General features: G+C 47.1%; 1 protein-coding gene across 3 annotated transcripts in view; it reads right to left on the bottom strand.

Annotated features, from left to right (window-relative positions):
• Abcc12 (ATP binding cassette subfamily C member 12) overlaps positions 1–17537 on the bottom strand; it is a 67767-nt gene that overhangs the window by 23882 nt on the left and 26348 nt on the right. The window contains exons 12-20 of one of the 3 annotated variants that reach the window (XM_048354826.1): positions 15684–15756; positions 13954–14157; positions 10332–10466; positions 9879–9954; positions 9729–9800; positions 6804–6893; positions 6045–6148; positions 3791–3988; positions 2618–2844 (exon numbers count right to left, since the gene is read on the bottom strand). In XM_048354826.1, the coding sequence (XP_048210783.1) occupies positions 2618–2844; positions 3791–3988; positions 6045–6148; positions 6804–6893; positions 9729–9800; positions 9879–9954; positions 10332–10466; positions 13954–14157; positions 15684–15756 (1179 nt within the window). Of the gene's footprint in view, positions 1–2617; positions 2845–3790; positions 3989–6044; positions 6149–6803; positions 6894–9728; positions 9955–10331; positions 10467–13953; positions 14158–15683; positions 15757–17537 lie in introns of those variants that run through there. The other 2 variants (XM_048354824.1, XM_048354827.1) reach the window with 2 other exon arrangements.

Here is a 17537-nt window from a genome sequence, read left to right as displayed (position 1 = left end):
AGTATGTGTTAATACTTTTTGCTGCCCAACCATGGAAAGAGAGACTTATACTAATCAAAAGGGAATCCTGTTTGTCAACTTGTAGCCTTCTAAAGATCATTCCTTCCTTCTTTTCTTTTCTTCCTTACTTCTTTCCTTCTTTTCCTTCCTTCCTTCTTCCTTCTTTGCTTTTTCCTTCCCTCCAGTCCTTCCTTCCTTCTTTTCTTCCTTCTTTCCTTCCTTCTTTCCTTCTTTCCTTCCTTCCTTCTTTCCCTCCTTCCTTCTTTCCCTCTTTCCTTCCCTTTCTGCTTGAACTCAGGACCTGGGTTCTATCCCTCTCAAAATCATCACTTTACTACTTGAGCCACAGCTCCACTTCTGCTTTTTCGTGATTAATTTGAGATAAGAGGTTTTGAACAGATTCTCAGATCGCAGCCTCCTGATTGGTGGCATGAGCCACCAATGCCAGCAAGGCCTTTATTTTCAAAGGTAATTTTGAGCAAATATCATATTAGCCCCAGGATCTGACTTTAAAACCAACCCCTCAGCCTTGCATCAGTGGATCACACCTATAATCCTAGCTACTCAGAAAACTGAAATCTGATTATTGCAGTTCAAAGCCAGACAGGCAGGAAAGTCTGAGACTCTTATCTCTAATTAGCCACAAAAAAAAAGCCAGAAGTGGAGCTGTGGCTCAAGTGGTAAAGTGCTAGCCTTGAGCAAAAGAAAACAAAAAAAGTTCAGAGACATCACCTAGACCCTGAGTTGAAGCCCCAGGACTGGCATAAAAACATAACAAAATTCCCCCAAGATGGGCTCCTCCCATGTGGAAGCCCCAGGATCCCTGATAAGCATGAGTCCAGTGGTCTCAACAGGCACATTAGCTACCAGAAGACAATCTAATGTCACTTCCAGATTCTAGGCTAAAACTAACCCAAAAGAGTGAGGGAAGACAGAGAGAGACCTTATTATCTCAGAGCTTAAGTATATTAGTTGGAAAGATTTGGATAATTCAGTTACAGCCAAATCTGGCTTTTCCTATCTTTATAGGAAAAAGCCAGTGTGCAGGGCAGAAAAATAAAAGCTTTCACTAAATCAATGAACAGCGTTAAAAAAAAAAAAACCAGATTCAAACAAATGCCTGACACACTGTAATCCTCCATGTGCCTTCTCTTTGTAAAGGTCTTTCAGAAATTATTTTTCTTGTTAGTTACAATAAAGTTGGGTTTGAAAACTGAAGCCAAATGTCCTTCCTCAAAGTCACCCAAGTACTGCCATGAGAACCCAGCTCTCCTGACTCCCAAGCTAGGCACTGTTCCCATGGCTACATCGGATGCCTTACTGGTACCAAACCCAGCTCTCCAACCCCTCTGCATCCCTACCATATTGCCATCATCAACGGGCTCCATTCTCCTATTTAAATCATCCTCTCATACCATCTGTATCTCTCTGTACCTTGGTTCCCACCTTGAGACCTGGAGACATCCCCAGCTCCTCCCATTGCCCCAGCTGCCAAACGCCCACCAATTATGACTCCACCTTGTAGATGGCCAGGAACCTATCACTCTCTTCTGTTCCCACTGCTGCTACCTATATCTGGTCCTGTCAGCTCTCACCTAGCTCTTGAGTTTCCATAACATGGTATTCAAGTTTTCAAAAAATGGATCATCTAGTCCTGTTTGATCCCCTCACCATACCCTCTGAAACAGTGAGGCTTATATCTTAGTGATGACAAATTAGGATCTGCAGTCATTATCTTATTGTCCCAATGCCCTCCAGCAAGCTGGGTGGCAGAGCTGGAGCTCTGATTTGTAACCCTTTGCCTTTACCTAAAGCCCCCATGCTACCTGCTGAGAACTCTCACTTCCTGCCATGTATGAAGGGGATGTAAGAGTTGGGTAACCTGGGAAGCAGGAAACCCTCCTACTTCCTCCAGAGGGGAGTGAACTGCCTTTGCAAGACCCCCTCAATCAAGCAGGCTTTCTCTAGCTTCATCAACTAAATGTCATGTAGAATGGAAGCTCCTCCTTCTTCAACAGGACAAGAATAGCAGAACTCAATGATTAAGACTATTAAGACTATATCAGCACTTCACTTTGACAATAAAGAAGAAAAAATAAAAGACTATATCAGTGAAGCCAATTGCAGTTGGAAGTCAACCTGGGCAGGAAAGTTTGTGAGGCTCTCCTCTCCAGTTAACTACCAAAAAGCCAAAGTGGAGCTGTAGTTCAAATGGTAGAGCACTCACTTTGAGCAAAAAGCTCAGAGACAGAGCTGAGGTCAAGTTCAGGGACAAGCTCTGAGTTTAAGCTCCAGTGCAAAAGAAAAGAAAAAACAACCAGCAGAAAGTCAGCAACCTCTGTTACTAGTTCTGTGGCCTGAGGCCAGTGATTTCACCTCTCAATAATATCCATCTCTCAGGGTTTCTCTGGGGCAAAAATGCAGGTTATTCTTAGCATAGTGCCTAGAATTTAGTATGTACAAAAAAATCAATAGGCTCTACAGCAAAAGTGTTCAGTATCACCTGATTCCTGCCCATTATACATATTAACTGTGCACATGTAAGTGTGCACACACATGAATGTGCCTGCATGTATATGTGGTTAATTTCTCCTTTTAGAACAGTGTACAGGATTACCGTAAGAGAAGGGAGAAGACTATAGCAAGGATAACCAGGACCAAAAGGACAACAGGAAACACAGCAGCCAATATCACCAGAATAAACACCACCATAAAAAACTGCTGCAGAAAGTTCTCCGCGTGAAACGGCAGCCTGACATCCAGCTCGTCCATATCTTTGGAAAAGCGGTTCATTAGCCTGCCAGTAGGTGTGGTGTCAAAGAAGCTCATTGGGCTCTTTAAGATCTGTGGATGAAAGCAAAGAGTCAAATGGAGGCCAGCTATGTGTTTAGTAAGCCTCAACAGTCTTGCCTATGTTTTCAAGAATATAACATAGCCCAGTGCACCAGGCAATCTAAAGAGACAGGATAGCCAAGTACTGGTGGTTCATGCCTGTAATCCTAGCTACTCTGGAAACTGAGACATAAAGGGTATGGTTTGAAACCAGTCCAGGTAGGAGAAAGTCCATGAGACTTTTATGCCCAATTAATCACCAAAAAGTCAGAATTGGAGCTGAGGCTCAAGTGGTAGAACACCACCTTTGAGTGAAAAACATAAGGGACAGCACCCTGGCCCTCAATTAAAACCCCAGTACTGGCAGAAAGAAAAGAAGAAAAGAAAAAAAAGGGAGAGGGAGGAAGGGAGCAAGGGAAGGGAAGGGAAGGAATTGAGCCTGGAGTCTCCTCAACTCTTGTAGGCTCATGGGGGAGATTGTCTCTGAAGGGGATTTCCTGCAGGTCAGGCTTCCTTTCCAGATCTAGGAGGTAACCTGAGGTAAAGGGAAGGGGTTGCTCCTGTATTCCAAGGCAATGAAACCTAAGTTCTACTTTTTCTCTGAACCCCCAAAGAGTGAAGCTCTTTGTACACTTTGATGAGGGCCCTGGAAGCCAATGGCTGATAGCTATAGCAATGGAAGGCAGTTGGGGCCACAAGTACTTCTGAGCAGCCTGCCTCATCAGGCCCCTTAGAGCAAAGATCCTTTCTTTCTTGGCCTGCACATCTTTGTTTCATGGCAGCATCCCTAGACTAGCCTAAGGCTCCATAATTGTAGCCTTGCCATTCCCCACAATTGTCCTTTCCATCTGAGAGATTCCAAGACACTCTTTTGTCCCCAAGGCCCAGCACAGTGTCTGGCACCAGAAGCCCTGCTGATTGGACAATGAGATGAGCCTGCAGCGCCCCCTAGAGTTACCTTGTGGAACACTCTGTCATGCAGTGAGGAGGATGCCTTCAGAGCCGTCTTGGTGAAGGTGATACCCTTGATGATGCCAAACACCACCACAGATACCATGCTTGCTGCATACACTCGCTGGTACATGTGATGCCCCGTGCCTGCCATGATCGCACCAACCTCACATGTGCTCCTATTGCCATGGGGCCCACACATGATCTTTGGAGTAAAACAAGATAAGTCTTAGGATCTGACATCAGGAGAAACTGTCTGAAGAAAGAGAATATTCCAAAGAATAGGAACTAAGAACACGTGCATGTTTGTAAAGGATCAGTCAGGTTGATAAACATCAAACCAGCTCCCTCGGAGATCCTCTGAACTTTGCATAATTCCTTTCCAGGGAAACCTGATTTAGAAGCACAGAATAGTCAATGGGGAAAATAAAAACAAACAAGTATGGGGCAGCTATTCCAGAAGCCACCTGCGCCTCAGGAGAAAAGTAGTGATGCTGAGTGTAGAAAATCAAGAAGCACACAGGGAATCTGAACTCCAAGAGACTGGCTGAGCCACCCTTATGCAAGACAGGATATTAGGGACCAGTGTCCTGCAGCATCCATCCCTCAGTGAGATGGGGGAGGATGGATGGATGGGCTTTTCTGCAGGATGGGCCAGCTCTATAGCTCCTCCCTGTCCTTTCCAGGGGCCAACTGTGAGGGTGCTGGTACACAGTACCCTGGGGTCCCTGGTTGGGAAGAGAGAATCTAGTGAATACAGAGGATTTTTGAATGTTTTGAAGACGTTGTGGCTTCATCATGCCCAGGGAGAAGTCACAACTTTGCTGGCATTTCTGGGGAGAGACCATCTTTCTTCCTTCTGAGAAAAATGGCAGTTTCATTTTTCTCAAGGCTGTGTGCTAAAAGTCAAGTGGGCCTTTGGGGAGTAAACAAACATCTTTCTTCTAAATGCCATTCTGCTGATTACAGTAATAGAGGAAATATAAACCAGAGGTGGCAGATAGATTAGCATTTGCAAAGGCAAATCCACCCCGGAGGGTTCACAGAAAAAAGGCTCAGCTCCTCAAAGACCCTTCCCTGGAGTGTAGGTGGCACCCACTGTGTCAGGCAATGGAGACAAAGATGTGGCTCTGCCACCATTACAGCATATTCAGTGGCTTGCTGGAGAAGCCCCCTACTGGAATTTTCCAAGAAGAGGGTTCTTCAGACTGAATGAGAATCCAGAGACAACTACTCAGAACATGCCACGTAGTAGCCTCTTCCTTGGGGAATGACCTCAGAAAGCTGCGCCCAGCAGCCTCTCCCTTCCCCAAGCCTCCTTTATATATCCTCAGTTTGGTTGTCATAGCAACAAAATTGTACCAAAATGTATTCTTGGAGAATGGGCAGGAACCCCCACAGCATTCCCTCAGGGCTCCAGAAAAAGCTTTGAAATCATTGGCCAGCAGCTGGGAGAGATTACAGCAAGCTCCGGGGAAGTAAACTCATCAGTCCTGCCCTGAGGGCTCTGGCTGAGGTGGAAGCCTTGGGAGGTAAAAGGAATGGTCCCAGTGGATCTGTACATTTTCATGGACAGGGGCTGCGTTTTCCATGTCCCATTCCTTCAGGGGTGGTGATCTGGGAGATTAAACAGTGTAGAACCTTCAGGCATTTGCCAATGTTCATGACAAATGACAGGAAGAAAGAAACCAATCTGAGTTAGGCTTTCCCAGCCCTATTCTGCCCCTGATGGGGACAAACAGGACTGAGGCTGCAGAGCTAAATGCCCTGTACTTGCTGACCCCCTTGTGCTGCACTTCACTGCATTGTTTTTTTTAGCTGATGATTTAAGATATGTAGATGGAGTCAGGCAGCAATGTCTCACATCTGTAATCCTAGCTATTCAGGAGGCTAAGACCTGGAAGATCTCAATTCAAAGCCAGCCAGGCAGCAAAATGCTGGGCTGGAGGCATGTCTCAAGTGGTAGAACACCAGTGGAGTGAGCAAACCGAGTGAGCATGAGGCCCTGAGTTCAAACCCCAGTATGTGGTGGGGGGGAAATCTGTGGATGGCAGGTGAGCATCCAGATGCCCTGCTTCAGAGAAAACAAAAAGTGCAGGGGGCCAGAGACATTTAAATCATGCAGCATAAGTGATTGACCTCCTCTTCATGAGAAGAATCAAAGGGAGACAATGAGCTCATCACATACTGCCGGACACAACCAGGCCTCCATTCCTCTGTGCTCTGACATAGAGACTTAGTATTGCTAAAGGGCAACTCACCTGTGAGCCCTTGTCTAACCAAAGACCCAGCCACCAGGCACTGAAGGCAGAGCTGCCCATCATCAGGAAGAAGAGGGACACCACAACGAAAGAGAGGAGATACCCTGCAAGCGGAAAGGGAAGGTCCATGGTGGTTACGGATGCCTGGGGATGGCTCAGACTACCTCCCAGAGTTCAACCCTTGGAGTCTGAGAACCCCAAAGCCTACAGGAAAGGGGCTTCCACCCTAGGAACAGACATCACAGCTAACTAAAGCCGGCTGGATGTTGGCCCCCTGTGCCCTAATAAGGACATGTATTCCACCTGCTTAGAAAATGGGTTCACATTGTCTGACATAGCAGAAAAGCTCTCCAATGGACACTTCAACAGAGGTGGCTCCATATTCTCTAAAAAAAAAACCAAACCAGTAAAAATCCCGTCTTGTTGGAGAGAGACAGGCACCTCGTATGGAGGACAGGGCTGAGCTGGCAACTGCTGTACTTAGCCATCAGAGTGTGAGCCATGTGGAGGAGCTATCACGGCCCACTCAGCTCCAATAAAACCAAGCCAGGAGGCTTTAATGGAGATTAAAGAATGATCCCATTTAAAAGGCTGTATTATCCCACTTGAGTTTTTAAAGGGGGAAAAACAAAGCTCTGATAAACAGCACTAGAAAAAGAGAGTAATTGTTAAAGCAATCATAAAAATGTGAACCCAACAGGTTAAGAACAGATTTTCTAATGCAAAGCAAACCAAGAAACTTGATGGTTTATACTAAACCTCCAGAAGCCTTAATGTATGCGTGATATGTCCTCCAGGTCACGATTCCTTCCTGGGGGGACTCAGACTGGATGAGCTGGTGCTCAGGAGCTGTGGAGACCAACATAAGCCCACGGCCCTGTGGACAAGGTGCCCCCAATACCCCCCTCTACACACCTCTCCTCACCTCCTTCCACTTGCCCAGGGCTTTCAACCTTCCAGGCTTAAACTATCTGATTTGATTTGATTCTTATTATACCCTGAGGAGGCAGCTTCCAGTCTTCTGAGAAGTATTTATTAAGCTCCTACTATGTGCTTGGCCATAGAGATGGACGAGCCATCTTAATCTCTCTCTCAGAAGAAGACTACTTAGTGTTCATAGGTTATTCATCTGCAGACTCAGCCAATCTTGGATTGAAAACATTTGCAAAGCATGGCCTCTATATAAACATACAGACTTTTTTCTTGTTAGTTCATATGTGAAAATGGAGCCAGGTAAATTGAGGGTATGGGTAGGGTTAGGAGAGATGGGGAGACACTAAATCAAGATGCATTGTACTCACAAACATGTTGAATTGAGACTTCTTTGTGTAACTACTTAAAAATAATAAAATTTTAATAAAAAATTAAAGGAATCTATATTTAAAAAAGAAATCAAATAGAGATGACAGAAAGTATACAAGTAGGTGTGCATCAGTGATAGAAAATACTACACCACTTCATAAAAGTGAAAGTCCTGAGCACCGGAGGAACTAAAAATCCCCAGGGAGTTCTGGGACCAAACCCCTGAGGCTGAGGGATAACTATAGTTGATTGGGAAGTAGAGGAGGGAAAGCAACAGGAAGAGGACTATCACTAAACCAGCAAGCCCAGTGTACAACTGGAGCCCAGCTGATTCTCTCAGTCTGTGGAGACCTAGCCTGAGAGCTTCTTCCCATGCATGTTAAGGGATGATTTTCCTATCTCAGCTCCTCTTGGCCACTGGGGAAGGCTAATATTTGGGGAGTTTCCCATTTTGACCTGTGTCTACTAGAGAAAGCCCCAGGCCAAGGGGTACAGAGGTGGCAGCTGGGAGTCCAAGTACATGCCCTACGGTAACAAGGGCACCCACATGGTCTTCTCCAGCATGAGTTGGGGAACTGTTCCCGTCTTCCCAGAGTGCATGCCAGAAGGAAGTCCGGGATGTCCTACTGGACCCACTGCTGCATGGACTTTTTGTGGCTGTGTCAAAGGGAAGGGAAAAGTTTTCCCAGGCATGTTTCAGAGCTCGAGTACTTCCATTCAGTCCAGGAAGACTTCGGAGTAGTAAAAATAAGTTTGTCTCTCCAAACGTGCAGGCATATGTCACAGCAAATGAGTGGTGCCAAATTTAATCAATTCAAGGACGTTTTTCCCTTCATATTTTAACATTCCCCAAATCTGGATGTTCTTTCCATTCCAAGGTAGGTGATATCATTTAATTGGTAGAAAGATATTTTTCCCTAAGTGTTACATGAAATTACTGAGTCAAAAAGAATACATGACATTTTAAATTTGATGAACTGTACTGAGATTTTTTTCTTCTCTTTATCTTGGATTTTGAGATAGGGTCTTACTATGTAGCCCAGGCTTGCTTCAAAGTTTCTATCGTACTGCCTCAGCTTCCTGAGCACTGGATTATATATATTTGAAACCACGTGTGACCAGAATGTATTAAGTTTTGAGGATTTTTTCCAACTACTCATTAATGGGGATCAGAAGTCTAAATACAAACAAAAAAACCTCACTTTGTATGAGTATTTTGATAAAATGTGACCACATCCTATCAGTATCTAGCCTATCAAAAGGTAGAGTCAGTCCTTAGGGATGGGAATAGACAGAGGGATGGAAGGCAGCAGGCTGAGAGAGGAAGAGAGGTGACCTCAGCATATTGGCCCTCACCAGGCTCATCTCAACTCCTTGCCTTTCTGGAAATTCCTGTGCTTTCAACCTGGAGCCCCCCACCCTCTCCTCTCTTCACACCACACTGTCCTTGGAAAATTCCTATACAGTGAAGCCCCTATGACTGGCTTATTACTCCCATCTCATTCCCCTCTTACCACAGTTTCCCACAGCTTTCCATTTGCACAGGACACCATCTAGATGCCAAGATCCTGCAGACACAGGCATTTTACCCTGGCCTAGTTTAGTGCCCAGCACTAGTACAATATTGAGAACTAAGTTGTTGAAAGAATTCATCACCTTCTTTCACCTGGATCCCTTCCTTTCCACACTTCTTGTGCTTGTTTTCTTCTCTGCTTAGTTCCCATGTGTTGCTTTGAGCTTCCCAGCTAATAACTACTGAAGATCCCTGAGGACAGGCCCTGTAGTGTGCAGGGATCCAGGAGGTTGCTCTGTCATGTCTTCATTTTATGATTGAGAAACTAAGGTTCTGATTGGTGAGGCAACTTGCTCAAGGTCACAAAACTAGTCCATGATGGAGCTAAAAATTAGACTGAGGCTCTGACAGACCTGTTAATGTTGGGGTTAATAATACCTGTGAGAACAACTCAAGGGAGAAGGATGCTCTTCAGCTCGGTTTCAGTCCATAAGTTGCATAGCAGAGCAGCTCACCTCACTGCATCCAGGAAGCAGGGAGAAGGAGCATGCCCACACTAGCAAGCTTCCTCCTCTTTCACCTCTGGGCCCCCAGTCTATGAAGCAGTGCTGCCCACATCCAGGGGTAGGGCTTCCTCCTTGGTCAACCCTTTCTGAAAACCCTTCATATATGCTCGCAAGTGTGCTTTCCTGACATAGGCCTCTCTTAATCCAATTGAATCAACAATGAAGATTCACCATTACAGGGTCATGCTACCAGCCAACTTTAGCTTCCCAGAATGACAGTCACTGTGCTCATACTTCTTTCCCACCCCTAGCTGCCCATCGTATCTCTATGGTTCTATGACCAATGGAAAGCATTGTAAATACCTTTCATGTCTGCAAGCTCTGATTCAGTTTCATGTTCTTTTCCATCAACTTTCTCATCTCCTGGAGCTGAAACTAAGATGAGAAATAGAAGTCTATGTCCATTCATGATCAAGGGCAGTAGGCAGAGTGGGATTATTAGTCTGACTATACCAGCATCTTCATCTTTCCGGGCAGAGCTCTCCTTCCGGGCTTCTACCATGGCTGTGTTGTAAATGTGCTCAGGATCCTGGAGATAAAGTGAAATTCATAAAGCTAAATGTCAATGGCTCACATCTGTATTCCTAACTACTCAAGAGGCTGAGGTCTGAGGGTCATGGTTTGACTCTTACTTCCAATTAACAAGCAAAATTAACCAGCAAAAAGTATAACTGTGGCTCAAGCAGTAGAATACCAGCCTTGAGTGGAAAATCTCAGGGGCAGCACCCAAGCCTGGGTGAGTTCAGTCTCAGTACTGGCACCAAAAATAAAAGAGCTTAAAATTCCTTCTGAAAACAAAATGCCATCATTTTTCCCAAGAAATTACAAGGAAAGGCTCCCATCACCACCACCCCCCACCTCCATCCCATCCCTATTCTACCCCTGCCAAGGTAGCGAAGCTGTTACCTGGAACTGCAACCCTCGGAGGTTGTAAATCAGTTTCGCATAATTCCCTCTCTCCTCCATCAACTCCTTGTGGGTCCCCTTCTCACAGATCTCTCCATCTTCTAACAAAATGACTTCATCACAGTACTCTAAGAACTATAGAGAGAGTAAATAACATACTCTGAACTTCTTTGTTAGCGAGAACCATGCCCAAAGCCAGATTCGCACCACAGTGTCCTGGGCTCACCCAGAACAGGGTTCTCCATCTTGACACTGTTGACATTAGTGGCCAAATAATTCCTTCTCATGAGTGACTGTCCTGTGCATTGAAGGCTATGTAATAGTCTCTCTGGTGTCTACTAACTGGTAGAAAGCCAGGAGCATGTTTTCCCAGATGTGACAAGCAACACTGTCTCCCAAACATTGCCAGATCCTTCTCCTCACCCACAAGAACACCAGTTGAGAGCTAATAGACACAAAAGTCAGTCTTCACCTGTCAATGAAGCACAATGCCTTTCTGTTCCCTAAATGATCCTCCCTTCTAACTTGATTATTAGTGGAGGTTTGGAAAATGAAATTCACATTCACTGTACCCGAGATGTAGCAGAGTGAAGAAAGATGACCTCAGCCATGGTCTTCCTCCATTACTTCATTACAAGTCTTGTCCATCCCCACTGAACCCAAGGGAAACAGACCATATACACAGGCTACACTCCCAGGTGTAAGTGTATATCAATTAGCCTTAATGGTATGAGACAACTTGGGGGGGGGGGGGCTCCCACCAGATACCAGTGTCTCATGCCTGTAATCCTAGCTACTCAGGAAGCTGAGCTCTGAGAATTGAGGTTTTAAAGCCATCCCAGGCAGTCCATGAGACTCTTGCCTCCTATTAACCAACAAAAGTCCAGAAATGGAAGTGTAGCTCAAGTGGTAGAGTGCCACCTTTAAACAAAAAAGCCAAAAGAGAGTAAAATGCCCTGAGATCAAGCCCCAATACAGTACTAGTACTACTAGTAGTAACAGTAGCAGTAGTAGTAGTAGTAAGAAATATGGCTACAACAATATAAATATACCCCATCTTGCCCAAGGCACCTCTGCTTTTCTAATTTGAACTCCCTTCATTTCCACATCACTCCTATTATCAAAGCTCTACTAAGAAAGGCTTCCTTTTGGAAGACAAAGCTCTTTCTGTAAGATGAAGCCATCCAAGGGGAAGAAGCCCCCTCTTAATATAGGACAAGATTCTGTGAGGTGAAGATGGTTAAACATAAAGAAGCCTTTGTCATAGGGGATGCAGGGCCCAATCAGGATCAAATCAACCTTGGATGCTCTTGACTTGAAGCCTGAAAGAGGTGACTGTATCTGATCATGATACACTTGTGGGGGTGGAGATGAGTTGCCCAAAAGGTCAAATTATAGCAGCTCTGACTGCCTGGACAGCTCTGGCCTCTATGCCTACCTCAGTCAGTCCAGTGTCTATCCGTTTCTCCAGATAGCCCAATCAGGAACAGTCTGGCTCTTAATGTCCACTTGAGATATTTTTTTGCCAAAATCTTTTTCCCAGAAGGCACCCCCTTTGCACAGTGTTTTATACCTTTTTCAAAGTTTGATCTCATCTGTGTCTTTCAACCTGCCCCAGTCCAGTATTTCAAGAAGGCAGGCAGGTTCATTACCAGCTGATTTTCCACCATCAAAACCGTTACTGTCCAACACGCTTTTCTCCCTGAGCCAGGGCATACATTTTAGTAAAAGCTTCTGGAGAAGCCTTCTCCTAGACCAGAGGCCCCAGTGCACTCCAGCTATTGGGCATCCTCTCAGGAATCAAACCTAAGTTAGTTTTCAGCAGTGACTAGCCTCATTTAATTTATTTCCTCAAGTAAATGGAAGAGTGATTGTCCAGCCCAGCCACTCAGGAGCCTCTGGAATAAAAGAGGAAGACACGTTCTGGAAAAGGCCCTGGGCTTCCGTTCTGAGGCTCTTTCCCCTCCTCCCAGACTATGGACAGGGATGGCTGGGCCAGGATTCTGGCACCACCTGGTGGCCATTAGCATTTCCCAGTGCTGTATGTGAAAGGCTGAGCTAAAATATGACCTTGGGGAAACACATTCCAAAGATCTAGGCTAGGGGAAATGCAGTGAGCACTTACTTGCCTAGGGTCACACTGCTAGTTAGTTTCAAACATGGACTAGGGCTGATGCTATGGTTTTCTCTCATATAAGGATTCCTGGGGGAATGGCTCTGACCTCCATTTGTCAAACATGAGGAATCCTCCTCCAGAGTCCCAGTATCCCTCAGAACAGCTGTCTTATACGGTTTATCTCCAGAGAGCAAACATTAAAACATTTGTGGGCCAGTGCTGTGGTTAGCATGTTTAGCACCTTGGCTGGGCCAGAGCCTGTTGCCAGCCACCATATGGGAGACCATAAAGAAACCCACCCCCCCTTTCACCCTGACCCAGTCTTGTGTATTGCTTCTGTTTGGCGGGGATTGGGGGGGGGGGTGATCTTACTCCCAGGAAACCTGGCAGCCCACACACAGGCAAAATTTAGACTGCTGGGAGCATCTCCTCGGGCCAGAATTCTAGCCTTGGGCAAAGGTCACTGTTATGGGAAAGCCATCATTTCCTGGGTCTTTGAGAACCTCCACCCTCTCCTGGGTGCCCCTCAGAATATCTTCAAATACTGGTTCTGTGACATCTCCTGATATCCCACCACTCCTCTGACACCTATCCCTTCCTTAGACCAAGGTCTTTGTACAACATGTTCCTGCAGGAGGGAGGGGACTGGGCTCCCACCCCCACCCCGCCATGGGCCAGCTCCTAGTGCAGGCCACTCCCCCATGCTATCTCTCCTGCTGGAGAGCCTTCTACACACGTATGCTGTACATCTCTAGACACTCACCCTGAGAAGAAAAGAGGAAGATAACATGTGAAGAAAGGTCCTTAATTCCCACCAGACATGTGGGACCCTCATATAGGATGGATACAGCAAGGACTGTCCCCATCCTATCAAATTCTCAAAGTAACTCAGCACAGCAAAATTCCTGTTTCTAAGACTGAAAGAGACTACTCTCCCCACAGAGAGCAGGTGCCAGGCAAAGGGAAGCCCCCCCTAAACATCAGTCTTAGCCCTAAATCCTGACCTCCAGCCCCTTTCCCCTGGAGATGAAGATTGGAACATAGGAACACTTTATTCAAAGGTCCACCATCCCCCTTCACTCCCAGTCAAGCTGCCCCTGGCCTCCGCCCTTGTTGGAGGAAGGGTGGGGTGTACATTGATTCTTCATCTATCTCCCCACCTTCTCACCACAATGGCCCAGCGCTCAGGAATGCCTCATGTCCACCCACAGGCCACAGTCAGTTGCTCCTGGACAAGCAACCCCCTGGTGAAGAAAAGGTCTTGTCCTCAATAAACCCAAAGGCAATGGCCTCAGTGCACCTAAAAGCAGAGCCATGGGGGTCACACAAAGAGAGGAGCAGGCCTCCATGTCTGGGTGCCAAGAGGGTTGTGGGGTCTTCTCAATGTCTCCCACATCCTCTGTGGCCTCTGCACCTTATTCAGGTGAGGGCAGGCTGGAGAGGAAAGCCAGGCTTAAACAGAACACCCCATCCCTAGACCCCATGGGTCCTGCAGGCCCCAGTCACCTGCAGCTGATGGGTCACAAGGACAACCGTCTTCCCCTTGAGTGTCTTCTTAATGCACTCCTCAAAGACATGCTTCCCCACGTGGGCATCCACAGCTGACAGGGGATCATCCAGCAGGTAGAGCTGACGGTCGGAGTAGACAGCACGGGCCAGGCTGATCCTCTGCCTCTGCCCCCCAGAGAGGTTGAGACCCCGCTCCCCGATCTGTGGACAGGAATAATGGCACTGTCAGGAATAATGGCCACATGCCACTCTGCAGTTCTTAAAAAACACAAGTTCCTGAAGCTTCTCAAGATTCAGGACAAAGACACACACGAGCATATCCTCATCCAAGCACACAGGGGAGTGGAAAAGCTCCCCTTCCAGTACCTTCCCAGAAAGCTCAGTGCCCAGTGCCCCAAAGGGAGCAGCTCTCCCTAACACTGAGTGTGGGGTGCCTGCCTCATAACACCCCATCCTAGCTATAGAAAAGGACTATATCTTGACCAGTAACACCAAAGGAAATTGTTTGCACAGAAGCTCTGAGAGATGAGTGAACAGGAGACGGCTGGGAGCTGCTGGACAAGGCCAGTTCTCCTTCAGCAGGTAGCCGCTCTGTGAAGAGACAAGGCACACTCCCCTGCCTGCTCACTGTCACATGCCTAAGCCCAGCACCAGGAAGGGCACACAATAGATGCTCAGTAAATCCTTATCAATAGGAGGATTCTCTCCTATGGAGCCCAAGGTGAACTCACCATGGTCAGCTGCTCAGATGTTCACTGGGTGCTTGGGGCAGAGAAAATGAGAATGGATATGCAAGGCACCCTACCTAGGCATTGATTTGGAGGTCACACTGTGGCAGGGGGTTGGAACACAGAAACAGCACCAAGAAGAATTCACTGAGTGCCAATCCAGAAGTACATACTGGAGTACTGTGAGGTAAATTGCTCCCACTGTGGGCTTGGGAAAGTTCTCCCCAAAGAGGGGAGCTTGGGGTGGAGCATAGAGGGTGAGAAGAGATGAAGAAACTGGGAGGTAGGTAAACAATTTAGCAGGCAGGTAAGGGGAGGTAGAGGCACAGATGGAAGGAAGGCCAGGGCTGATGACCAGGAAGGCTGGCTGCTCCCCTGACAGGCAAACTGAGGGCACTAGTAGAGAAATAGCGTGTGCTTGGAAATGATCATTTCTTCAGAGAATTTGGCTTTCTGAGCTTCTCTCAAGCTTCTTGGGGAAGTGGAGAAGGCTGTACATGGGGCCCACACAGTCTGGGGAGAGAGGAGGATGTCACAAGGACTCTCCTAGGCCACCTACGTGAGCATGCTCAGCCAGGACACAGGAACACGCACTTGAGGGCAAGGTTTGGAGATGACTCCACACTCCTGTGCTGAGGTAAGAAAGGGTCCTGAGACTCAGCTTCATGTAGCATCCTGTACCCCAGCTCTAGAGAGCAAAGATTGCCCTTGAAGTGTGGAAGCCTTTTTCCCCCCAGAACCTCTTCTGGGACAATAAGAAGACTGGCTGTGGTCCCTGGATGTGTTCACACCGAACCAAATGCCAAAGGGTTGGGTGGACAGCCATTGTAATGTTCACTAGAGTAGAGCCAGATGGAGAATTGAAGATGGGTAGCATCTGCATGTGGCCTGCTTTCTCCTGGTCTTTCAGACTTCAAGGAATTCACATATGGGCCAGGAGTGGTTAAGCAAGCAGGCAATGTGGCAGCTGGGGTGAGCTTGGGTCCCAGTTCTGCTCACCTCAGTCAGGTCTCCATAAGGGAGGTTGCTGAGATCCTTCTGGAGGCCACAGACACGGACTGTGTGCTGATACCTGTGGGCACAGAGGTCAGAAGACAGCATGGAGGTGGCCCAGCACGGCCACCCTGGATTGCCCATGAAGGCCTCACTGTCATCTCTGAGGCAAGGTCACAGGAACCAGTAGGTATGAGACTCAGGATTTCTGGCAAGTTCCCCTGCCTTTGAAGTCCCAAAGGCAATGACACTTGACCTCTGGGATCTCTCCTTGACCTGACACAGAGGCCACTCAATGTTCACCTCTCCTCTCGCAGGTTCTTGAAAATGGCATCAGTACAAATCAACCCTGAAAGGGCTTCCAACTGCTGTCACAGGTTCTTGAGCCAGGGCATAAGTTGATCACGTGGGCTAAAGTCAAGGGGACAGTTCTTGTGAAGATAAAGGGGTGGAGCCTAGCAGCATAGGCTTGGGGTGACCATAGATGCTAACTGAGCCCTTCTGCTCTAGAAAGCCCCTGTCTACCCATTCCTTCTACCACGTTGTTAAAAATAGGCTCTTCCCCATCAGGCCAACTGAGGATAGTTCGGCAGAGCAGGCTGCCTAATGGGAACAGAGACTAAAAGAGGGTAGGCCCTAGCTACTGGGTCCCTCATCTCTGTATGTTCTCAGCATCATCCACTCTCAAGTCCTGAAGCTCAGACTTTGAAAAGTGTGACATAGGAGGCCAATTGGCTCTGCACAGCCAAGTACCTTAGCCCATTGGGCCTGACCTTATTCAGCCCCAGGAAAAAGCCTACCCCCTTGGAGATTCTGGCACCCAATAATCTAGAAAAGTCAGTAGTTGGTGGAATGTACAGGCCCTATGGTGAGAGATAGGCTCATATTCCTCTCCTTTTGGTTTCTTTTCATCTCAACCCCACTCAGCCTCACCATGAATGGCATTGTCCCCAGGGCACCACAGTCACCACAGGTACTGGCATCTCTTATCAATAGCTGGCTGTGCCTACAGGCTTTCAGGTTTGTGCCCCATACAAGCAGCTATCAGACCCCACAACTAGGCTCTAAATTTATATCCCATTCTACAGGAGTTGGTTGGTTGGTGATTGATTGATGGATAATATCATCATTATCATCATACTCATCCTCTTTCCTCAATGTATGACCAAAAGCAGGCCTCACAATATGGACTATGTGGGGCCAATGAGGAGAGACAGAGAAAGCAGGCAGGCGCTGCAAGGATGCTTCAGTTGACACACGGGTACCTGGCAAGAACAGAACTCAAGTGTGGCCCTGAGCACGATGCTCACATGACAACATGGTTGGTTAAGACCAGATGCTTTGGAATCAGAATATGGGTTTAAATCCACCTGGGCATCCTTGGATGAGTAACAGCATTTCCCTGATCTTCACTCTCCACTCACTGATCTGTGAGAATGGAGGGGGAAACCCACAAACCATGATTGCAGTGTCAGGTGCACTTCACATTCTCTATCACAGGAGCCAGTCTTTGACTACAAGACTCAGACTGCTCTGTACATCCTCACCCTCTCAGCACCCCATTTTAACTTTCCTCCTGCTCCTACTTCCTACAGCTCTGAGAGCTGTGATTTTCTACCCTGGGAGCCAAAGTTCTGTGGATGTTGTACATATGAACCGTGTTCATCCTTAAAGGCCCTTCAAGAGGGATGCCATCTCTCTTCCCTGATGCCCCAGCTTCTCATGACAGCTGCTGCCTCTGAACAGTCTGCCACAGTCGCCTGTCACTGGGCATGTCCTTCCTTGAGACACTGCCACTTCTGTTTCTCTTCTACGGCCCATTCTGGACTTGAGCATCTAGGCAACAAAGATTCACTGGAC

This window comes from Perognathus longimembris, chromosome 10 (assembly GCF_023159225.1).
Source record: "Perognathus longimembris pacificus isolate PPM17 chromosome 10, ASM2315922v1, whole genome shotgun sequence".
Classification (NCBI taxonomy): Eukaryota; Metazoa; Chordata; class Mammalia; order Rodentia; family Heteromyidae; genus Perognathus; species Perognathus longimembris.
This window is presented reverse-complemented; position numbering and strand designations above follow the sequence as displayed.